General features: G+C 43.4%; 1 protein-coding gene and 2 pseudogenes across 1 annotated transcript; 2 read left to right on the forward strand and 1 right to left on the reverse strand.

Annotated features, from left to right (window-relative positions):
• Nucleotides 1–1,262: 1,262 nt before the first annotated feature.
• Nucleotides 1,263–1,760, reverse strand: LOC147963517 (uncharacterized; annotated as a pseudogene).
• Nucleotides 1,761–3,010: 1,250 nt separating this feature from the next.
• On the forward strand, nt 3,011–11,753 carry LOC147963518 (uncharacterized; annotated as a pseudogene).
• Nucleotides 11,754–15,298: 3,545 nt separating this feature from the next.
• Nucleotides 15,299–20,401, forward strand: LOC125513028 (Nucleic acid-binding, OB-fold-like protein). The gene is made up of 14 exons (XM_048678070.2): nt 15,299–15,624; nt 16,421–17,108; nt 17,183–17,297; nt 17,494–17,611; nt 17,779–17,877; nt 17,965–18,258; nt 18,335–18,442; nt 18,762–18,833; nt 18,902–18,988; nt 19,218–19,289; nt 19,408–19,497; nt 19,576–19,683; nt 19,774–19,842; nt 19,943–20,401. Exons 1-14 carry the CDS (start codon nt 15,352–15,354, stop codon nt 20,015–20,017), a joined length of 2,268 nt encoding a protein of 755 aa, XP_048534027.1. The 5' UTR covers nt 15,299–15,351; the 3' UTR covers nt 20,018–20,401.
• Nucleotides 20,402–25,149: the final 4,748 nt, after the last annotated feature.

Genomic DNA, 25,149 nt, shown 5'->3' on the forward strand with positions numbered 1-25,149 from the left:
CTGAAGTGGTTGAACTCCAAGTGCTTGATACTGTTTGATTTGATTTGTAATAACATTACCTCACTAAGTACTTGATACTGCACTATTTGATTTGGTTTGTAATATGGTACTGTATGTGGATTCTGCACTTGTTTGTAATATGGTACTGTATGTGGATTCTGCACTTGTTTGCAACTTCAATTCACCTGCAACTTTTATCTATATGTGGATTCAACACTGATATACACCTTACAGATAGAAACATCCAAATGTTACATAGATAGAAAGATAGTCTCATAGATAGAAAGATATCTATCTGACCAAGTGCATTATATGGTACTGAGATATACATCACTGACCAAATGCATACATTTATTCAGAAACATCCAAATGTTACATAGATAGAAAGATAGTCTCATAGATTACATCCAAATCTCACAAAAACTACCAAAACTCTCTCTCAAATTGACTTACAAATAGAAAGATAGATATCAAGATAGATAGCTAGATTCACATACCAGTCATAGCGCTCAAAGAAACGGACCCACTTGGCCCTAGTTGCTGGATGAGGAGCCATGACTGCCCTCATCCTTGCCCACCTAATGATCTCCATGAATGACCTTCCCCTGCCGCCAGTGAAAACCAGCTCTAGTTCTTCATCATTGCACTTCTCCAGTACCTTGTTGGAGAGTCGGCGGTTGAACTCCTCTTGCTGCTCATCCTGGGCCGCCTCTAGTGCCCTCTGCCTGCGCCTCCTCCTCCTCCTCCTCTGTGCTGCTGCTGTCCTAACCTCCACAGCCTCCCCCTCTTCCTCTATGACATCTCCCATGTCAGGATCCATCTGTAGGGTTTCCTTTGGGTGGCGGCTGGTGGAGTCACTGGGAAAGGGTGGGGGTGGGGAGGGGTTTATATTGAAATATGGATGGGGGGTTGGGTTTAGTAGGCCTAGGGTTGCATTTGGTCAGAGAGTAGTGGGCTAACAAATAACATATAAAAGATATAAGATCAAGTTGAACACTTAATAACATACAAGATCCATTTCCACAACTTAGTAGCATAAGAGATCCATTTCCACTACTTAATAGCATAGGAGATCCATTACAACACTTAATACCATAGGTGATCCATTACAACTTAACAACATAGGAAGTAAGGTTCTTACACTAGGTTAAACTTCACATTCCCCCAAAATGTACACCCATAATCACTTGAAGTCATGCCAGGCCACATCCTTATATAAAGGCCTTTGGATGTACTTACTTCACCAACATATCACAGCAAGTTCAAGACTCAAGGATGGCCTTGATTTGCTCTAACTTCTCCTTGCTGCCATACCCTTCTTTCAGCAGCTCAGCAACAACAAGCTCAAGCTTTGCCTTCTCCTTCTTAAGAACATCTCTGTCAACTTCAACATCCTTCATAGCCTTCCTGGTGTTCTTGATGATATCAGCTTGGCTCTACAAAATGCACATCTTCTCTTTTGCAAGTTTGAGCTTTTCCATCTACACCTCCAACATGGCTTTCTCCTCTAGCTCCTTCTTCTTCTTCTCAAGTTCTTCCTCCTCCACTTGTTTCTGGTACACCTGCTTGTCCACCCTACCATCCTGCCAATCAAACATCTTGGATACATCATCAACAAGCTTAGTGTACTCAATGCAAAGCTTGTCATTTTCAGTCCTAAGCTTGGCCAACTCCCTTTTGTGTTCACTCTTAAACCTGGCCAACTCCTTCTCAAACTTCTCCTTGTCCTGTACCCTTCCAAAGTTCTACTCATGGAACATCTCCCATAGCTTGCACAAACATCTCTGAAGAACAGTTGGCCAAGGCCCATCAACCCACTCTACAACACCACAATTCACACCATTTTCCTGCATTTGTAAATGTGATAAGTTATTACAAAAGGACTAGTACCTTATTTCAATTCCATGATTAACTTGATAAACTTAAGATTCTAACTATTAATAACATAAATGAGATAGGATAAGTTATTACAATGCCATGATTAAGTTTCCAAAGCGACAAAAATACATATGTGTCTGTCATATCAAACAAACCACTGCATCATATCAAACATCACTGAACATCCATAGCAGAAAACTTAATTGGCATCTAACCTGGACTAGGCAGCCATAGAAACGCCTTCCTGTTACAGGCCCTTCAAAAGCAACACGCTTAATAGGCCTCAGTTGGTGCAGAATGCACTTGGGATGAGCAAGCTCAAGTTGGCCACAGAAAAGGGGCTCCACAGTGGTGTCTGGTTCCTCCTGCAACCATAATAACCAACAAACACTGGTTTCAATCTGCACTCAATACCAAATTCAACTTGCACTGTTCATTAAATCCCCAAGCATGAACCCTAACATTGTACAGAGATGAACCCTAGGTTACCTCAACCCTACAATCAAACCCCACCCTCACTAATCAAGAACAGTATCACACACACAACAACAACACTACACTAAGCAACATCCATGGCTGTAGCCTAAGCTACTAGCACCTAACCCTAACCCTAACCCTAGGTGGCAAAGAACTTACCATAAGTCCCATGTCCATGCTGACAACCTCACGCTCCTCCTCCGAGCTGGTTTCCTCGTCGTTCCAGGAAGGCATTGCGGCAAGGAGGTCGACGGCCACCGGCCTCGAAGACGGCGCATGGTGGCGAGCTCGTACTAGAGCAGGGGACTGAGAGCAGGGGAGTGAGCGAGCACGAGAGAGCGAGCGAGCGTGTGATCCCGACCGACCGAGCGGGTATATTTACCCCAGTTTCGACCGGGCCTGTTGGCTAACGGGCGTCAACTGCCGCGCCGTGAGCGCGCGTGGCCACGTGGGCTGACAGATGGGCCCAGGCGGTCAGAAAAAAGGTTAAATCGCTAGTCACCGCGGGTTTGGGTTTTGTGAAACAGCGGACCGCGCGTTTGGTAGCTTTCTGAGAAAATTTAAAAAGTGGTAGTTTTATGCTATTTACTCCTCCTCACCAATCGAACCCACCAAAGTAGGTTTCCCAGCGGAGCTTCTCATCACTGGCGGCGGGATGGGCGGCGCCGTGGCGGACGAGGGCCAGACCAGCGACGACCCTCGCGTAGATCCGGGCATCCTCGACCAACGGCGCCGTTCCTCTCCCCGTATGCTGCCGTCGCCACATGGCTTCCAGGAAATGGCCTCGCTGCCGATCCCCGATGAGCTCGTGGCGGAGATCTTCCTCCGGCTGCCCACGCTAGCCGACGTCATCCGCGCCTCTGGCGCCTGCGTCTCCTTCCGTCGCCTCATCGCCGGCCGCCCCTTCCTCCGGTGCTTCCGCAAGCTCCATGACCCTCCCCTCCTCGGCTTCCTCGCTCAAACCCGAGTCTTCTTCCCCGTAGTACCGCCTTCTCCTTCCGCGTCGGCAGCCCGCGCCGTCGCCCTTGCCGTCGACTTCTCCTTCTCCTTCCTACCCGGCCCCGCCCGCGAATGGAAGGTCCGGGACGCCCGCGGCGGCCGCGTCCTCCTCAGCAGATCTCCCTTCGATAGTTCTCTGGTGGTGTAAGGTCCGAATCAATCAGAAATCAAGGATTCGCTGAAATCTCTCTCGATCGATGCATATAATTGGGGAAATAGCGGATACAAGGAAGGTTTGCGAGAGAAGATACCCCGTCTTCCGTACGATAGCTAGGGTTCTACCTAATTCTAGAGATAGCGAATATTCGATACATGCCCGACCAAGCCTCGGAGCTGGACTTATAACCTGATCAGTTCCACCGCGGTGACCGCTGTAGTAACGGTTAGTTTACAGTAACTGCAGTTAAACAGATAAAACGGCGAAGATCGCATCTGAGCCGTCGATCTGCTCTGAACCGGTATCCTCGCATCTTGACCGTTCGTTATCTGAACTTCTGGTGTTCCTTCTTCTCTTCTTCAATAGGTGCGTGGTGCAGGTCCTGACAATGCCGCCGCCATGACAATCGCCTTGTCCTCGAGGCGAAAAAGTTTGTGACCAGGGAATGTCTTGTTGAGGAACGTAGCATCTTCCCACGTGGCATCATCTGGAGCCAAACTCTCCCATTGGACCAAGCATTGGCCGACTGGAGTCTTGTTCCTTTGGATCACTCTGTGGTCTAACACTGCCACAGGAATTGTCTTAACATACCCTTCCGGTGTAACTAGTGGCACATGGGGCAGTGCTATAGCCCTGTGACCAATGTGTTTTTTAGTTGGCTAATGTGAAACACAGGATGTATATTTGTTCCTTCCGGTAACTGTAGCTTGTAGGAAACTTGCCTAATTCGTTCCAGAATTTTGTAAGGGCCATAAAATTTTGACCTTAGCTTCAGAGATCCTCTCAAACCAAAAGCATTTTGTCTGTAGGGTTGTATTTTGAGAAATACTAAATCACCTACTTCCAGTTGCTTCTCTGTTCTCTTTTGGTCAGAAAAATGCTTGATTCTGCTTTGTGCATGTTCCAGGTTTGCCTTCAATCTTTGCATCATGTGCTCTCTTTCAGATACTGTTAGAGCTGCCTCTGGAGACAGTGGCTGTGTGACAGCAAATTCTCCAATATGAGGTGGTTTGTATCCATACAGTGCCTGGAATGGTGTGCATTTCAGTGAAGAATGGTAACTTGTGTTGTACCATAACTCTGCCAATGGCAGCCACTTCATCCACTTTTTGGGCTCCTGAAAAACCATTCCTCTTAGATAAGCTTCTAAACACTGATTGACCCTTTCTATCTGTCCATCTGTTTGTGGATGAGAAGCAGTGCTAAACCTGATCTGAACTCCAAAAGCTTGAAACAGCTCCTGATGTAAAGCACTAGTGAAGATTGAGTCTCTGTCAGACACAATACAGATAGGCAGGCCATGCAACTTAATCACATTATCCATAAGGGCTTCAAATACTGTCATCACTGTGTAAGGATGAGCCAATGGAATGAAATGTGAATATTTGGTTAATCTGTCCACCACCACTAGAATAACTTCCTTGCCCTGAGAATTTGAGAGAGCTGTAATGAAGTCCATTGTGATGTGTGACCAAGCCATGTCAGGAATAGGTAAGGGTTGCAGTAGCCCAGGAGGGTAAACATGTTCCACCTTATTGATTTGACATACAGGACATTGACTGACAAACACTTCAATGTCTTTCTTCATGTTTGGCCAGTAAAAGACTTTCTTGATTCTGTAATAAGTGGCTTTTACTCCTGAATGGCCCCCAATTGCTGAGTGAAAAGTGTGTAACAGCTCCTGTCTGAAGTTAGTGGTTGCTCCCACATAGATTCTGTTTTTGTATTTTAACAGTCCATTGTGAGTAGTGAATTTTGGATTTTCCTCCACATCTATAGCCACTTTCTTTACAAGTTTGTCTGTGTCCTGATCTGCTTGGTAACTTTTCTTCACATCTTCAGTCCAAGCAGGTATGACCACAGTGATATTGTTGCACTGCATGTTTTGTACACTGTCTCTTCTGTAAAGTGCATCTGCCACTTTATTTTCTTTCCCTTTCTTATACTCAATGGTATAGTCATACTCCAAAAGTTTAAGGAGTAATTTGTGCTGGACTCCTTCAGTTAACCTCTGAGTAGTCATGTACTTTAAAGACTGTTGGTCTGTTTTTATGATCAAGGGATGTCCCCACACATAGTGTCTCCATTCATTAAGCGCTTCTAAAATGGCCATTGCTTCCTTCTCATAGATGGACTGGGCAGCAGACCTTGGCACTAAGCTTTTACTCAAAAAAGCAAGTGGTTTTCCTTGTTGCATTAAAACTGCTCCAATGCCTGTTGCACAAGCATCAGCCTCTATTGTGAAAGGCAGAGTGAAATCTGGTAAGGCCAAAACAGGGCAACTAGTCATAGTGGTTTTCAATGCTTGGAATGCTTTTCTTTGTTCCTCTACCCACTGGAAAGCATCTTTTCTCAACATATCATGCAGTGGTCTACACATTTGTCCATAGTTCTTCACAAATCTTCTATAGTACCCAGTCAGACCAAGAAATCCTCTGAGTTGTTTAATATTCTCAGGTTCTGGCCATTCTACTACTGACTGGATTTTTCCTGGGTCAGTGGCAACTCCCTTGTCTGAAATTATCTGACCCAAGTAAAACACTTGATTTGTTGCAAAAGTGCACTTGGATAGCTTGACATAAAGTTCATGCTTTCTCAAAACTTCAAAAGTTCTCTCTAAATGGAGATAGTGTTGTTCTAGTGATTTGCTGAACACCAGCATGTCATCAAAAAACACTAGAATGAATTTCTCTTTTGCAGGTTCATTAACTTCCTCACAAACAGTGTTCATGAGACTCTGAAATGTTCCTGGCCCACAAGATAGTCCAAAAGGAACTACTTTATACTCATAGTGACCCATGTGAGTTCTGAATGCAGTTTTTGGAATATCTTCCACAGCCATTCTGATCTGGTGATATCCAGACCTAAGATCCAGCTTAGAAAACACTTTTGCTCCATGTAACTCATCCAAAAGATCTTCAATAATTGACATAGGAAATTTATTTTTTATGGTGATTACATTAAGCTCCCTGTAATCCACACACAGTCTCCATCCCCCATCCTTCTTTCTGACCATGATTGCAGGTGAAGAAAAAGGGCTAAAACTTTCCTGAATTTCTCCCTTTTTAATCAACTATTTAATAATTTCTTCCATGGCTGCTTTATGATAATGAGGTACTCTGTAAGGTCTCAAGTTTGGTGGTTTTGCTCCTTCTTGTAAGACAATCCTGTGATCACAGGCTCTTTGTGGAGGTAGTTTGTCTGACTCTGCAAAAATGTCAGAAAATTTCTGTAGCAAGGGTTGGAGTGCTGGTGGTGGTGGTATCTGTTGCTTGTTATTGTCAGTTGCCACTTCCTGAATTTGCAAAATATATCCCATGACCCCTTTTGTGAGCAGTTTTTTCCATTCTAGCTGCTGATATGATGCATTTCTTCTTAGGGATGGTGTGATCAAATAATGTGATAGGTTGTCCTTGTTTGGTCACAATCAGAATTCTCTCTACCAGGTCCAAACAAATTGGACTGTATTGGTATATCCAGTCAGCCCCTAATATAATATCATAAGATTGGAGATCCAGCACTTTGAAACTGCTACAGAAGGTTTTTCCTTGGATTTGAAAATCCATTTGAGGAACTTTAGAGAGGGATATGAGTTTTCCTCCTCCAGCTACTGTTACTTTTCTGGGATGTATAGGCACTTGGTGGCAGTTACTTTTAATAGCAAATTCAGTGCTAATAAATGTATCTGAAGATCCACTGTCAAACAAGGCTGTGGCCTTTCTTCCTGCTATTTCTATGATCAAAGAGAAGGTATTAGGACCTGGGGTTCCTTCTACTGCATTAGCAGATATGTGCATTGCTTGTGCAGGTTTCTCTACAGTAGGTTAACTGCTTTTGTCCTTATCAGGAGTGTTAGGAGCTGTATGATACACTTGATCCACACCAGCAGTGTCTTCTGCCTTGTCACTGTCCTCATCATCGTCTATCTCTTGCAGAATATGCAATGTTTTGCCAATTTTGCATTTGTGTTGTCTTGACCATGGTTCTCTACAGTACCAACAGGCTCTAGCATCTTTGGGAAAGGGAACAGTGTACTTTTCCTGATTTGGGACTTGCACTTGTAAGGAATTTGCTGGTTGTTTGGAAGGAGGTGAATAATTCTTGTTTCTGTACATTGGGGGATTTTGAATTTTTCTGGCAGCTGCAGCTTTTTCATATACTTTTGCATACCAATATGCTTCAATTATTCCAGTAGGCTTTTGTCCACATACTTCATGTTTGATGTCACTTCTCAGACCTCCAATGAAACAGCTTAATAAGAAATTCTCCTGGAGACAAGGATGATCTCTTTTGACCAGTGCCACACACTGTTCAAAGTTGTCAATATACTAAGCTACAGTGTGTGTTTGTTGTATATTTTTCAATAATTCCACAGCTTCATGAACACTAGCCTCTGAAAATCTGTCCGCTATCATTTGACAAAACTGTTGCCATGTGACCATTTGCCAGGGAACACATATGTTCTTGAGCCAGTTGGATGCTCTGCCTTGCAGATGTCCTGTAGCTAGATTCACCCACTGCTCATAGGGTGTTCCAGACATGTCAAAGAATTTTTCACAAGCTATTAACCACCCAATAGGATCCTCTCCACTAAATAGTGGAATTTCCAGTCTGGGACCTTTGAGAACTGCTTCTGCAAAATAAGAGGGTCCCCCTAACTGAGTTGAGTGTTGGTTTCTCTGCATATCATACAAGTTTCCCACTGCCTGGTATACAGGAGAAATTCCTTGAGCAGTTGTTGTCATGTTGATATATTGACCAGTAACAGGATTATAAGTATGTGGTGGAGAAAACAGAGGAGCATTTATAGGAGCAAAAAGTACCCATTGTTGCCTGAGAAACCCAGTGTATGAGCCTGTATTGTTGCACTTGGATTTGTTGTAGCATTTCTGACTTGCCCCCTTACTCCTGTTTCTTGTTGTTTATCACTACACACTCTGGTACTATCAGACATCAGTTGAGTGTATGGCAAGTCTGTAGTAATGCCAGGGATGCTAGTGACTGGAGCTTGACCTGAAACTCTGAATTCTTGTTCCAGATTTCGAGAAACTGGAGCCACTGGCACATTGGTGCTGCCTGGGACAGTAACTAAACTCTGTCCACTGGCCTTTTCCTGGTGAAACTGATCTGAAGCTTTGGGATCTGGAGTCACTACCTCTGTTTTCTGACTGTTTATGTTCATCTGCTGCAAAATCAATTGTAGTGTCTGCTGTATGCCCGCATTCATTTCAGACAGTTCTGCTTCTACTCTAGGCATTGTTACCATCTCTGATCGGAGTTTAGTTACCTCTTGTTTGAGCTCCTGGAGGCCTTCCACCTCTCCCCGTAGATCTGCTACTTCCTTTTCCACACGATCTACTGTGATCTGCACTTTGGCTCAAGTGTCCGCCATCTTGTTCACTGGTTATGCAACTGAGATAGCCCCGATCACGAACGACAGTCGCTCAGCAACCGGATCTTCTCTCTGGCGCACGGATCCCGTCAGATCCTAGAATTTTACCACTGAGAGAATGCCTCTCAGCAACCGGATCGGACTCGGTGATCTGCGCCCGAATTTCACTGCCGCCTGTCGCCGTCTGTCACCGCCGCCCAACACAGCCGCCGCGAACTGGGAGGGACGGGAGGGATTTTACGAGAGATCCCAACCTCCTGTTCTCCACAGCCCGATTCGCCGCCGTCGAGTCGTCGCCGAGGAAATCACCAGTGCTCTGATACCTTTGTAAGGTCCGAATCAATCAGAAATCAAGGATTCGCTGAAATCTCTCTCGATCGATGCATATAATTGGGGAAATAGCGGATACAAGGAAGGTTTGCGAGAGAAGATACCCCGTCTTCCGTACGATAGCTAGGGTTCTACCTAATTCTAGAGATAGCGAATATTCGATACATGTCCGACCAAGCCTCGGAGCCGGACTTATAACCTGATCAGTTCCACCGCGGTGACCGCTGTAGTAACGGTTAGTTTACAGTAACTGCAGTTAAACAGATAAAACGGCGAAGATCGCATCTGAGCCGTTGATCTGCTCTGAACCGGTATCCTCGCATCTTGACCGTTCTTTATCTGAACTTCTGGTGTTCCTTCTTCTCTTCTTCAGTAGGTGCGTGGTGCAGGTCCTGACAGGTGGTGTGCGACCCCTTGCACCGGCGGTACCGCCTGCTTCCCCTGATCCCTGATGTTGAGGGGTGGGTTCCTCATTCAGTGGACAACCCATACTGGCAGTCCTTCCTCGGCGACGCGGAGGAGGCCGCAGAAGAAACATCATTCACAGTGATTTCCATTGCACATTGGGGAGATAAGCAGGGCGCTTTCGTCTTCTCTTCCAGCACCGGACAATGGCGAGGCACTCCATGGATTGCAGGCTTTGCTTCATTCTGCCGGTACCGGCACGCATATGGCTGCTTCTGTGGGGTGACAGCGTGCAGGGAGAAGTTGCTGGTGCTTGACACCCAGAGAATGGAGTTCTCACTTGCTGACCTCCCACCCCAAGTGAGAGGTTCTTCAGAATAGATTGCGGGTATAGCCATTGTGGAGGCAAGGGAAGGCGTCACTGGGATGTTTGTGCTTCCATATTACACATCTCACATCAGTTATCTAATTAGGCGAAACAATGGTGGGACTTCCAGCCAGTGGCAGTTGGAGAAGACAATTCCACTGGTTTCTTCTTGGTACAGTTTCATGGGTTCAACAGAGAGGCACTTGCTTCTTGTATCACAGGGAGACACTTTCACGTTGGATATCAAAACATTCCAACTTGAGAAGGTGGTCAGACGTGGCATCAGTTCGCCATGTATATATAGAAACTTCCCACCATCGTTGTTGTCGTCACCGACAATATCAAGTGGTAAACTTTCTGTTGTGTCCAAGTTATCACCCAACTTGTCTGATGCTTCATAGTACATTGCTGTGATTCGTTATTCTTGTTTACACTATTTGGTACGTAGTTGCTTTACTTTGTTGTGCTTGTGGCAGGACTAATCAAGCTCAGGAGCACAATTGTGTGATTTATTTGTTTTCCTGTTCTAATTGCCATCATAAGGACAAGTGAAAAAAGTAGGCTGGAGGCCTAATGGACTCGTAAAAAACACTAGATGGCAACAATTCATTTGGAGAAATGTTTCTTGTGGTCAAACTAATGGACATATTGTTCAAGTCAGGCATGCATTATCTTGTTTTCTCTTTTCATAGATATAATGAGGCGAATAGGTCCTTAGTTGTCATCTTTACACCTATAAATTTATCTTATGATATTGATTTGAGATAAACCTACTCCCTCTGGTCCTTTTTACTCTGCATATTAGGTTTGTCCGAAGTCAATCTCATTCAACTTTGACCAAGTTTATATAAAAAATTATAGACATTCACATAACAACACTCATATCATTAGATTCATCTTGGAATATATTTTCATATTATATTTATTAGATATTATAGATGCTAATAATTTCTGTTTGATCAAACTTAGCAAAGTTTGACTTTCGGCAAATCCAATGTGCAGAGTAAAAAGGACCGGAGGGAGTACATAACTAATATGGTAAAAAAAAAAAATAAGAGACGGATCCGTTGCTGCCGCTAATGCTTATGCATCTCCTATATATGATGTGAGCAAAATTGAGGTGGCGAGCTTGAATATTCTTTTGTTCCATGGATTGCTATTCAGATAGCAAGAACAGTTTGTCAGCTTGCGCTTAGTAACAGTTTGATTTGAAATCAGTTGGGCGCCTATGTTTGTTTTGACGGCATGTTCTCTGTCTCAGGCACATGCCAAATGCAAGCAATCAGTTTTTCTAGGATGACAGAGCACACACATAGTATGAGTGTCGCTACTGATGCCCCTGAGTATTTTTTCTTGAGTGAGAAATTTGGTAATTACTACATAACTTGTGAAGTTCCGTAACAGGAAGCCACCATTTCTTTACAACTACTATCAAGTTCTTTGAGGATTCACTTCTACATTCCTTTTTCCTGCTATGTATTTAAACTTGGACTACTAATTACACTGGACAACACATAGAAGAGAGTGTTTGATACTTTGTGGTCAATAAATCAATTTGCTGCCCTTCCCAAGTATTTTCTGCAAGCAATTTACTGAGTGCTGCCCGTCCTTTCCTTCCTCTTTGCTCGATCACTGGCTTTTGAATATCTGCAACTCGAGTACTCCTAATATTTAGATATTGGTCAGGTGTTGACACCGAGGATGATGAGATGCTGGAAAAACGCCGCGCTTCAAGCTCAAGCCCATAGCCTCCAGGGTTAGAATAGCCCTAACACCAGTGCTGGAGGTCAGGGCTGATAATCTGGAAGTGTTTTATCTAGCGTTTGATTAGGCTTGCCAAAAACAAAGACCATGTAAGCAGTTAAGTTTGTGGAGTGGATCTTGTCAGGTATCCATATGCAAGGAGAACAGGATAATCTATTAAAAGTAAGACTTGCAGTGCTGGTCTACTCTATTGTTTACAGCCATTTCATATTATTTGACGGCCCTGCTGGAAAAAGAAGTTAGCCTAGAGATGAGCTGATAATCTCCTTTTCAAATATATATGTGCACAAAGCATGCACATACATGCATATCTACCCGGTCAACACGCCTAATCATGCATTGAAAAAAATGAAGTGTGCAATGGCAAAAAGAGTTACTTGTTGAACACATACTATGAACAATGAGCTTCCCAGTGTGGGTTTTTTTTTTATTTCAAAGAACGATTGCTCCAAAAACTAATAAATGTGAGCTATATTCATGTACTACGGACTGTGTAGTGGATCATTCGTGTTGCCAATAAAACATGACTGAAGGTTTTTCTTTAACCTCGGATGCATGTTTTGGATGTAAGAACATTGGCCACTTACTTGTGGTTGCCCGTAGACACCAAGTGCTATGAAGGCAACTGGGTGCCCACATAATGTTATGTGTTCAGCTGGTCCAACAACATTTGATAAGATTACAGTTGTACTCGTGAGAAAGCGGCGCACGAGAAAAGAGCCGATCTGCTTTCATGCAAATGTTGTTGCAACGGTAATTAGAAACATAAATGAATAGGCATAACCATGAGAACACCATTAGCCAAAAATCTTATCGTGTGGTCCTTTCTTTTTCCAACTATTTTCCAGTGCCTGTGACCAAGGAGCTTCCACAAGAAACAATTCAATCCCTGCACCAAAAACGAGAAAACATCTATACCTACTATTAAAAGGAATAGGTATTCTTGGTTTGGTTTAGTCATTTTCCTTGATTTCATTTGGTTTGAGCGTCTGCTAATTTTTTCATACGATTCGCTCTACACAGGCTAAGCCATTTGGGCCAGGTACTTGTACGTTGATGGGCATTCTATGGGCTCCCATAAAGACCGCAAAAAATAATCGAATCAAAATAAATCAATATTATGGGAATTGATCAAAGGACCTCCTGTCTCGCTCTTCTGTACAACAACCAATGAGCTATGATACATTATGCGTGAACAAAACATCAAATTTTCCCGTTGCAACTCACTGGCATATGTGCTAGTCTATATCTATACTACTTATAAAGAAGCAAACATTATCTTCTCTAAGTGCAACTCACAAAACGTACACGAATACATTACTATCGCATGATTAGTCCCACTAAACTCAATCTAACGGCTAGCCTTAATCTAATCTGTTCTCTGTGTGCACTTAGCAATTTACATTGACTGACCGTACTCCACCGTGGAGGAAAATATGAAAGTCCACGCCTGGTCAATTAGGAAACTATAATCACGGACACATCCTATTAAGAAACTAATCATGGGCGCATCTAATTATTAGAAAACTAATCACAAACACATCCTGTTATTAAGAAAATAATCACGCGCATCCTATTATTAAGAAAATAATTACGAGCCATTCTATTAGGAAATTAATCACGGACGCATCTAATTATTAGAAAACTAATCACGAGCGCATCCTATCATCTCCTTCGAACACACACGTGTCGTCGCCGTCTTCGTCTTCTGCCTGAAGGCCAGGTCACTCTTCTACTGACTGCAACGACTTCGTCCACGTCCTGGGCATGCTCTCCGGGAACCACCGGCATCCACGTCGACTTCAGATCCATCCACAACACCCACGCTGACAACCACCCACCGCCGACGTCCTTCAAGTGGGGGCAACGCTGAGTATTCTGGACCAGTATAAGCGGGCCAAAAAAAACTGCCCCCATAACCATGCATGTAGATTCGCCCGGTCGCCAACCATAGTCGTCCCCAGGGCGGCACAGGTAGCTAATCACGGCCCCATCTGACTCGCCCGAAGCCATCGCCGACTCCCTGAGTATCCTAGAGATGAGGCAATGAGAAACAGAGGAGCACTGGAGCACACACACAGAGACGATCGCCTTCTTTCTTTCTATATTTTTCACTGATTTTCGCGTACCTGCAACAGACATCCCTGTTTTTTTTAAGTACTGACTACCGGTTATTATATGGCCAACTCACAACTACATAGTGAACTCACAGGCAAATTCGCTGAACCAAGACCTTACTCGCAGTCATGAAATTACGTTTCACTGAAAAAAAACCCAAAAGTTTGCATAAGTTTTAGCGAAAAAACTAAAGTTCGCATAAGTTTTACTAAAAAACATGAAGTTTGCATAAGTGTATTTGTTTGTCCAGTAAATACATGACAATTGTAATTTTACATGAGCATTTTCATACCGTCCTTATCTACAGTTGAGTTAACATGTTTTCGTGATAGAAAACTTGGACCACATACAAGAGAAGCAAAAACTGCTTGTTGATTATGATGATGATGAATGTAGGATATTTTGTGGTCATGGTAAATTCTCATATTATTTAGTACGTAAACAATATTCACAATTTTATTTTATTATCATCAATTGTATTGAGTTTCTTTCATATATATATATATATATGTATTGACCCTCTTCTTTAAATTGGATGTGGCAGATGCGGAATGAACTCATACCACATGATCGCATATAAGCAATTCAAGAGGAATTGGCGGGATTCTTTCTTGACCACGTCATACATAAAGATGAAGAATGACATGTGGAAGTTGAAATTGATTTTAGATGTTAGGGATTGTAAGAGATGTTATATTGTATATATGTAGTAGCGTCGGATAGATATATACCAAACCTTGTTGTTCGACCAATCTGAGAGAAAGAGAGGTCACTTCTCTCTGTATATGTTCATGATGATCTTGTGTAATTCTTGATTGGAGTTTGTTGACACTGAAACGGTTCCTTAACTTGTCCTAAGTGACATTTTCCTGTGTGACTATACTTGCATAAATGTGTGCATATGAAGAATAATGATGAATCTTCTAAATAATTTTGAGTTTTATACATTGGGAAAAGTGGGTGGTCTTTTAATACAAGAGACATGTTGATTAAGGAGAAACGATATTTCAAATTATTTGTACGAGTTGGGAATAAAAGATCGTGTACTTTATAGGGAAATTTCAAATTTATGAAAAAATTGTCTTGTATTAAGTTTAGTATAATGTGTTAATTCAAATAGACGCGTGCTGCGCGTGCACACTTATTAGTCCAAATAGACGTGCGTTGCACGTGCATATTTATTAGTCCAAATAGACGTGCGTTACACGTGCACATTTATTAGTCCAAATAGACGTGCGTTGCACGTGCACACTTACTTAAAGAAAAATAGAAATTCTCTGTGTTCTGTAAGCAAATCTAAAAATTAGAACCGACTTACGATCGGACGGTGCAGGCTGCACCACGTGGGGGAAATCCGGCCATTCACGGCCTCCTCGCCAGGAGAGAAGGGGGGGGGCCAAGGCCGCAGGTTTATCCGTTACCACCGCGGCTCTCCATTCCGCCAATAAACCTCTCCGGCCAGCCATGGAAGCCTTCGCCGCCGCCCCCGCGGCCGGCGTCTTCGCGGCCGCGCGGCCCTCCGTCGCGCTCCGACGCCGCGGCGGCAGAGGGGCCTCCTCCTCCTCCTCCTCCTCGCGCGCCAGCGCCGGACGGGTGCGCCTCGTCCGCCCGCTGCCGCCGCCGCGCGCTGGCGGGGGCGGGGACGGAGGGGACCTGCCGGCTCTGGACAAGTGGGACATGATGGAGCTCGAGTTCGGGAGGTTCCTCGGGGAGGACCCCAAGCTCACCCTCGCCAAGGTAGCTGCTCTGCTTCCTTAATTAGTAGTATTGCCGCGAATCGTCTCGTCCCTAGGCTCTGGATAAGGTTTCGAAATGCTGTCTCACCTGAACTTTGGAAATTCAGAATGCAGATCGTTATATGCTTTTCTGTGAGATATTGTGGTATTTTGTAGCGGTATGATGGCAGTGAGCATTTCTGATGAAATGTCTGCGCATAATTTAGTGTTCAACTTAGCTGCATTTTCCATCGCCTTAGATTGTGAGAAACCACTATGACGCCCAGTGAAATATACTCTCCCATGTTCTTTTATGTGTTTGGTTTCACATGGCCTGCCTTTATTAGAGTTGGGACTCACAGTTTACCATTACCTCCGTCTTATATTTTGGTACGGAGGTACTAGTTTATATCAATCCTGCCAAACTAGTTGGCTGAAATATTTTGTTTCCAGTAGACATTTATAGTTTTATACTGGTTGGGAAGTTTCTAGCAACACAGGTAGTTTCCCTATTGTTGTTCGTCAGAGACCCATAAGCAGTTCTTTATGTGAGTAGGTGTATTACTGTTATTTGACAAGTACGGAGGTACACTAGGCCTATTACTGTTTTTTTCGCAAGTATGGAAGTAGAAGGATTTCAAGTACTAGTCCCGATACACTGCTTAGCCTTTAGAATCTGTTAACCATGAAGCCATCTGTCACACAATATGATAAATTGGCAAAAAACATTGGTGTCGTGTTCTGAAACATTCGGTTTCTGTCGCTTGATTATTCTCAGCAATTGTGATCCCTTACATGTTCTGGAATTACTCCTTCAGATACTTCTCAAGAAGTCAGACCCGGATGCTTCATCCCTCGATGTAGAGAAACTAGTTGCCACCAAAAAGGACACGCTGGATGTTATTTTGAAGGAGTTCATGGAAGCTAATAAGCAGGACAAGACTGCCACCGCAGGAGAGACAGTAGGCACACCAATGAAAGACAAACAGCCTTTGGGTGTTTCAAGGCCTGCACTGAGCAAACCAAAGCTGGATGAGGCTTCTTTGGCTATGATACGGCCAGTAGGAAGCAAACCGAAGCAAGTTGAACCTCCTTTGACTTTTGTGAGACCAGCAGTGATCAAACCGAAGGTAAATAAGCCTTCTTTGACCTTGATGCGGCCAATGGGGAGCAAACCAAATGTACAAGCAAAGCTGGTGCAAGATAGTTGGCCTAGCAAGGAGAGCTTAGCTGCAGGAACAGAGACAAGTGAAGCTGGAAGTACCACAACAGAGGACATTGTGGACGTCGCCTTGCGTAAACCCGTTGTGCATCAGAGTGAAGATGATGAACAGGAGCCGGAGCTGAAGATGAAACCAAATGTCGACATGAAAATGAGGAAGGATATGGATGAGGATTTATCCAACATTTCTCTTCTTCAAAAGCCAGAGGCCGCAAAAGAGACTGCTAATGCACTTGGCTCGACCTTAGTTGCTGCTGGAGAGGATACCAGTGAACGTGAGGAAGGTAAGGAAGGCATAAGAGACCTGTAATTAGTTTTCTATCATCCATGGCGCTAATGTTATGTTAGTACTCTCAAGGACTGCAACCATCTGAGGAAAGTTTAACTCAGCAAATAGACTCGCCTGCTCTGGATAAACCATCAGTGACCGACAACAATTTTTCAATGCAAGCTTTCTTGCAAGGAAGACCGAGGTACATTCTGATGGAACACTACAGTTATATTTTTATGAACATTTTCATCACTTGGTATCCAATGGTTCAGTGAAGCTCGAGTTGCACTATTTATCCCCTTTGTCTATGCTCTTGTGTTTGCGAACTAATATTGTCTTTGTGGTTTCTTCCATGTTGATTCACCTGCCGAGTTAATGTGGCAATTATTACATTGTAGGAAAGACCTGCCTGTTGAAACTTCACCATCTCAAGTGGATTCTGAGAAGAAAAGTGATAGTGATGATAAAAAAAGTTATGTTGACGATGGGGGCAATGTCTTATCATCAACATTAGAGGTAATGTATATCTCCGGATTTTTGAGCTTCATCATCTGATTGTTGTGCAGAAATAACAACGGAACTTACTGGAGCGAATGCAACTTTTGTGGGAGGAGATAGTCCCCCCTACTAGCCTTTTTAGTTCTTGTGAATATGAATACTGAGCTACGGAATCACTAATACAGGACATTACTGAGAGTGACTGGACAAGGCTAGAGCATTATGCAAGTACTGGAGAAAGGGTTGAGGTGGAACTTATTAACTGCAGTGCGAAGGGATTTGTGGTATGTACTTGGTCCTTCTGAAATCGCTTATTCTTATCATATTATATCCCTGTTTTTGTCTGAGCTTTGTCTTGAAATCCTCACCAGGTGTCACTCGACTCAATGATAGGTTTCTTACCATATCGTAATCTTGCTACAAAATGGAAATTCTTAGCTTTTGAGACTTGGTTAAGAAGGAAGGGTGGTGATCCTTCCTTGTACAAGCAGAGTATGAGCATGGAGGAAGGTTCCGAGGTTAATGATAGGAGCATAGAACCAGAATCAGTTTCAGAAGTAGCTCATCAGGACCAAGGAACTCTGCAGTCTAGGCTGAAGTTTGAAGAACTTCTCCGAACATATGACGAAGAGAAATCCAAGTTCTTATCATCATTTATCGGTCAAGTATGACTCTGGTCCTCGTGTCCCAATATTCAACTACTCATTTGCATTCTTTTGTAACATTTCCATCGTTTTGCAGAGGCTCCGAGTGTCTGTTGTCCTGGCTGATAGAAATTCCAAGCGACTATTTTTCTCCATGAGGCCAAAAGAAAGTGACGAGTTGATTCAGAAAAGGAAAAGCCTGATGGTACTTCTGGACTCTTTGAAATTCTCGATTTTTATGATGAAATCACAGAAACCTATTAAATATTTCAAGTCAAATTGTCTCATTGATTTAGCCAAGTTTTGCAGAAGAACATTTATTGAGCTTCCTGTACGTGCATCGTAGTTCTTACTAGCTGCACCCTTTGCATTAATATAATCAGAAAAATTTAGTCTTGGTGACACTGTCATTCCTTGAGCTGAAAGATCCTTGCCAGCATTAGTATCCTATTAGAGTGAAGGCATTGCCTGTGTATCTGATCCTGTTGGCACACAGCCATAAATATAATTTTCTTATTATGCAGGCTAAGCTTAATGTTGGAGATATAGTCACATGCACTATCAAGCGATTTGTTTACTTTGGGATATTTGTTGAGGTAGGTCTCATGCCTTTTGTTGTTTGTCTTTTTCCTTCAAGTTCAGCAGCTAACTATTTCTTTCAAAGGTTGAAGGAGTTCCTGCACTGATTCAACAGTGGGAAGTGTCCTGGGATGAGACCTTAGATCCATCAGTTTCTTACAGAATTGGTCAGGTAATCCTTTAGCAATTGTGATTAGTTCTGTTATTTAGCCTTCTGCTCTTCTAAGTTTTCTATTGAAGCTTCTAATCTCTGGATAATGACGTTATGTTTTCCTTGGAAATAACCATGTATTTTCCTCATTTCTTACATGGGTCACTCTATACTTAACAACGCAGTTCAGTGGCGCTAAAATGCTCATAGTTATATTTAATATTGGCTACTAACGTTATTTTGTTTGCAGGTTGTTGATGCTAAAGTTATTCAACTGGATTTCAACAATAGCCGTATCTTTTTGTCACTTAAAGATGTAAAGGTACTGGGATGTTCGGCGGTTCCCCCCTTGTCCTCGTGTTTTCTCAGTGTTTAGTCACTAGTTTCAGATAGTTTTTTTTTTCTCAGTTGTTGTTCTTGTCTTTTCCCCTGCTATGCAGCCAAGTCCGCCAGTAGGGGCATTGGAAGCAGTCATTGGCGATGAAGCATCAATTGATGGATCTCTCGAACCCGCACAAGCAGATTTTGAGGTATGTACGAGCTTATGTTTGAATGTTTCATTGAGCATGATCCGAGAGTACTGGAAATTGAAATATAGGCTATTGTAGTGGCCTGAGGTGGATTCCCTTATCGAGGAGCTGAAAAACATAGAGCAAGTTAAAGATGTTTACAAAGGAAGGTTCTTTCGGAGCCCGGGATTAGCTCCAACGTTTCAGGTAAGATGAAATATTGAAATGTTTAGTGGTCACACAATTATGCAGCCTGGTTCATGGAACTAAAGCCGTCTACTCCGTATTACTCATCAGGTATATATGGCATCTCTGGTTGGTCAGAAATATAAGGTCCTTGCACGATATGGAAACAATGTGCAAGAGGTACTGACTTCCAAGTTCCAACGTCATGCTTATTTGAATGTGCAAGTATACTAAAAATTCCAGCTGCTCACGTACGTAGTGTTGGCCTACTCCTGTGCAGGTGATGGTGGAGACGTCACTAGACAAAGAAGGGTTGAAAGAGGCAATTTTGATGTGCACAAACAGGGTGAGCTGATCATCAGGGTTTCCACGCGGGAACCGCATGCGGCCAATTTTCACGAGACCATTTTATGACCTGTACTAAACTTGATCTCACCGGAGAGGAAGAGAGGCTCCTGGGACGAAGAGCTCGCCAGTAGAACAAGATTATGTCGTTTTTGACCACTTTGTAAATCTCTAATGTTTTCCCTTACCAAGTTCGTATGTTCCGAGCCTTGCGTGAGTGAATCATGAATCTGGAGACAGAAGCTGTGGTTGGGAGAACTGATGTGCAGAGATGTAGTTTAATGTCGAGTTGGGTTTGAATTGTGCAGTTTGGTGCATCAGCCCTTCAATCTGGAAAACTGTGTGCTGCTTTTTTGTGCTAAAAAGTCAAACACATTTAGCGGTGAGTTTTGCACGTGTGCAAGTGTGCTGATTTTTGCACGGCATGGACACACAGATTGAGTGGATTTCTAGGTGATCATGATATATCTATTTAGCGGTGAGTTCTAGGCATCTGAATCTAATCAAGCACATTTCTGTGACTAGTCACTACTCCCTCCGTTCCTAAATACTCTCCCTCCCAAAATAAGTGATTCAATTTTACACTAACTTTGTAATAATGTTAGTACAAAGTTCATTTTGGAACAGAGGGAGTATATGACAATTTGGTAGGAAAACAGAAAGGGGAAAATGGATAATGATGCAGAACAGTATATACGTCCTGCAACCTGAACTTAGAGTTTTTTTTGGTAGTTTTGGGAGGGCAAGAATTAGCCCCTCCGTAATAATAAAAAGTACCAAAATGTATCCACGGCACAACAGACATATGACGCGTGGCACTTACAGCGCGTGCACTCCGTGTTACGAAGACATTGCTCTTCCCCCACACGAGCCCCACTGACTCTGGCCGTCATAACTCTATGCAACATCATATATCAAACCAATTTTGCCATCCAAAATGAAAATCCCTGCAGAATTTTACACCAGCCAAACATTTATGTTTGGTTATCCATAGGGAAGGAACAACTGTAGCACCCAAAACATAAAAATGATACTCCCTCTGATCCAAAATAAGTGTCGTGGTTTTAGTTTATCGTGAGACATGCTTTTTCAATGTACAATTATTTCTATGTGAAACAACATGTTTGCAAAAAAAATTAATCAAATTAAGTATCATCTTGAAGACTTTGCCCATATATGAGAAGAGGCTTGCTTACTACTCCCTCCATCCCAAAATAAATGTCTCAACTTTGTACTAACTTCAGTGTAAATTTTTGTTTTTCACATCTTCTAGAGTGCCAAGGTTCCTCAAATTCCTCATTATCTCTGTGTCTCTTATTAGAATGTTCCCCGAATTGCTCGTTATCACTGTGCAACATTATGTATAGGTTCTTGTGTGGTGCCAATCCATCCCTCGTCGACCTGAAGACAAATTTGTCCCCGTCCGGGTTGCTCGACGGGTAGGCGTTGTTGTACCCACCAACAATGAGCTTTATGACTTTTCGACCTGTTGCGGGGTGGAGGCGTTGCAGATGGCGAAGATCTCAAGTTGGTGGGAGTTCAAGGAGGTGCCTATGCACACATAGAGGATGTCCTTCTCGAGGTTCTGGTTCCACACGGGTGAGAAGACGCAGTTTTGGCCCCTTTCCTCGTAAACATACATGGCCTTGAACTCATTGTCAACAAGTCGAGCTTGGAGTCGTCCTTGGAAATTGTCAAAAACATTCCAGAAACCCGAAATAAACCAACGTCCCTCACTGGGCAATCCAGCCTGTGCAAGTTCTGAGGGACGTTATCTCTGCGCTGCACAAGGTCACTCTCAGTCTCACTCCTGCAGCGGCGGTATCCAATGCAGCCCCCACCATCCAGCATGAAGGGGTTGTAGTGGTCACCTTTTTGCCTCGTCCTCTGGGTGACCTGAACTGGTGGCAGCCCCAGGGCATTTGTGTCGAAGATCTCGATATGCCTGTAATGGGCTTGCACAGCGATTTTGCATGTGCTTTTGTGCCCTAGGCCCTAGCTCATCATGCGTGCCTAGGATCGCACGAGGGGAGGAGGGGTAGCCGGGTTTTCTGGTTCTTTTTTGTTGCATGGGTGGGTTGGGCCTGATTTTAGACAGGGGAGAAAACCAGAGCGGGATAGGAAATCGGTGGGGGCGTGACGGGAGGTCCTTCGATCGATGGTGGAGCCTGGGTACCAATGAAACGACGCACAAACTCCCCTTTTAATTAGGAGTAGAGATGCTAGCTCACCAATATGTATAGTTGGCATTGCATTAATATTGTATAAGATATTTTTTTGGGGGGGTGGGGGGGTGGGGGGGGGGAGGGGAATACGCCTGATACGTATCATTTCATTAATAGGATCGAAGGAGGATGAAGTACAGGGAGCTACTTCTAATGACATAGGCTAGCCGGTGTCCACATTAAAGGGGGTGCTCAGCCCCATTACTAAGTTCGGTTACAAGGATAATGTGGTCTAATCTTTTGGCGCCCGCCCTTGCTCATTGTTGAACGTCGTCTTTGATGCGGTCTAATTCCCTCTCAAACCAAGATGTTTGAAAGGAAAAAAGCGGGTTTATTTCCCGATGAGCCGCCTCACCGGAATCCAAAAGAAGAGGAGTGTGGTCAGAGATACCTCTTTGGAGAGCACGAACCATCACCAGAGAAAACTTTTTCTCCCACACAACACTCATCAAGACATGATTTAACAATTCCTAGATCGGTGAGGGTAAATTGTTAGTCAAAGTAAACTGACAGCCAGGTAGAGCTATCTCTCTGAGGTCTATGCTCTCAATAGTGGCATTCAACATAAAAGGCCTCTTCACATCGAAACTATTGTTATTCTTCACTTCCTGTCTTCAAATAATGCTAAAATCACCACCCACCAACATGGGTAGAGACTCCAAACCACAAATCCTAGAAAGCTCAGTAAGGAAGTCGGGTTTAAGCTCATGCTGGATTGCCCCATAAGCAGCCACAAGAGCCCATGAGAAGCCATCACTTCTCAAGCAAACATGAAATTTGACCACAAAATCACCAACCTCCATATCCAGAACCTCAAGTTTAGAATTATTCATACCTAGCAAATTTCCCTTGGATCTTCCCCTTGGTGGTAAGAAAACCCACGGGTAACCAAGACCACCACATAAGAAGTCTAGAAAACGTGTGGCGAAATTCGAACAACCCCTCTCCATGAGAGCAATGAAGTCCAAATTCTGCTCTCTGGAAGTTCTGAAAGAAACCATCTTTTAGACAAGTGTCGAAGACCTCTAAAATATTCCACTCATTCGCCATGAAACTTATTTTTGACCTTGTTATGGATACTACAATGCACCGCAGAAAGATCATATTTCTTCTTAGTGCGGGTACAAGACCTTTGAATTTAGAGGTACCAGAGAGTCAACAACATGACTCTCTGGTGCCATGTCCTCCTTTGGGTTAAATTACGCACAAATCTTGGACCATAGGAATTAACAACCCACATGGATCATCATCCACGGGAGGTGTCACCGAGATGATTTTTTGTAACATAACACAAGCCCTATCAGTTTCCAAGTCCACAACTCATTAACCAAAATGGCCACCTCATGTTCGTTAGAGCCCAAAGAGATACCCATTCTTGAATCTTTGTCCACAATATCAGAATACGAATAAGAAAGAAATGAATTGTTTTTTAAATGTCATACATGTAGATGATTCGATGTCACGAAGCTTGGCAGCATGCATGACACTCACCGTGCGATGTCCAATGTGTATAACCATCAGTAAAACCCCTCTTCACCAAATGATATTGCAATTCGTCTTTCTATCCAGCCATTCTCGTGTTGTCACATCTACGAGATAGACTACACATCTTTTGTCTGCCATTAACCTCCATGTGTAGGAGGGAGACTTGAAGAAACCCTTCCAAGTTCTCGATGAAATCATCTGTCGCCCTATTCTCAAACATCCATATTTGAGACATCTACCCCAAAGATATATACAATTACTTAGCACTTCCAAAGGTACAAGGATGCTTCACATCGAAAAATAATAAATAAGGGTGACAAAACCGATCTTGCACACATATGCAATTTGTGTTTTCATGATAATGCATTGATCAAACTAATGTGGAAGGGTGGATCAGAGGCTTCGGAGAAGCCTTTGACTAAGAGCACATAAAAAGCCGCAGTTATCAAGACATAGGCAGCTCACCACCTCATTAGCTGGCGAAATGGCGCGTGAAGGAATACACACTGCTATTTGTTCAAACGGATTATATATAGGTGAATCATCACTGATGGGCCGGTAAAAGACATAGTCAGAGATAAACTGGATAATCCCGCATTTTTGTGGGAGAGTCATCACGAACCGACTACAAAAGCAGAGGTCAGTGAAAGTACCTGCACCACTAACTGGCCAAGGAATTTGACCAGTCAGTGACGATAAGCCGTTCATTGATGACATAATGTGGTTCATGCCTTGACTCATCACTAACCACCCATTCATGGCTTCAACAACATATCACCGACGAGCATTTCGTCGCCAGTCAGTGATAGGCCTCATCTATGCCCAATGAATGGTGGTCGGTCAGTGATGAGGGGTCAGCGTTGTTCACAGTTGTAGCAGTGGACAATGGGAAACTAGAGGCGGTTACTAATTACCAACTGCCTCCAGTATATATCGTGGGCGGTTTTGTTATCCTGACTGCGTCCAGTGCTTTGAATAGAAAAAATAACCACATCCGATGGTGGTATTATAGGCGACTTTGTTCTGTTTGGTCACAACCGCTTCCGGGGGGGGGTGGAGGCGCTCCTAATGTTCGTTTTTCTACTAGTGAATGTGACAAAATGCCTCTTTTATGTGACAATGAAAGTGCAATCCAGATCACTGAGAACCCCATGCAACATAGCTAAACCAAGAATATTTATATTGTCATTATTTTCTTCACGATCATGTGGCACACAAAGACATTGAAATTTTGCATGTTGGCACCAAGAAGCAACTTATCGATATTTTCACCAAGCCGCTTGATGAAGCTATATTCTGTGAGTTAAGCTTAGAGTGCTTGTTCCAATAAAGAAGATGTAGTTTGCATGTGTGGTAGTTTATCGGCTCCATATCAAGAGGGCACACCACCTTCTTGGCATCATTGATACTTTTAGGCAGCACGTTAGGTTCA

Source organism: Triticum urartu, chromosome 6A (genome assembly GCF_056163025.1).
Source record: "Triticum urartu cultivar PI428250 chromosome 6A, HENAU_Tu73, whole genome shotgun sequence".
In the NCBI taxonomy this organism is placed as follows: Eukaryota; Viridiplantae; Streptophyta; class Magnoliopsida; order Poales; family Poaceae; genus Triticum; species Triticum urartu.

Bases quoted from the DNA above. Each gene is read 5' to 3' on its own strand.
- LOC125513028 (XM_048678070.2), top strand. From the start codon at position 15,352: ATGGAAGCCTTCGCCGCCGCCCCCGCGGCCGGCGTCTTCGCGGCCGCG. The intron at 19,290-19,407 runs GTACTGGGATGT...CCTGCTATGCAG, and splicing joins TGTCACTTAAAGATGTAAAG to CCAAGTCCGCCAGTAGGGGC. The intron at 19,498-19,575 runs GTATGTACGAGC...AGGCTATTGTAG, and splicing joins CCGCACAAGCAGATTTTGAG to TGGCCTGAGGTGGATTCCCT.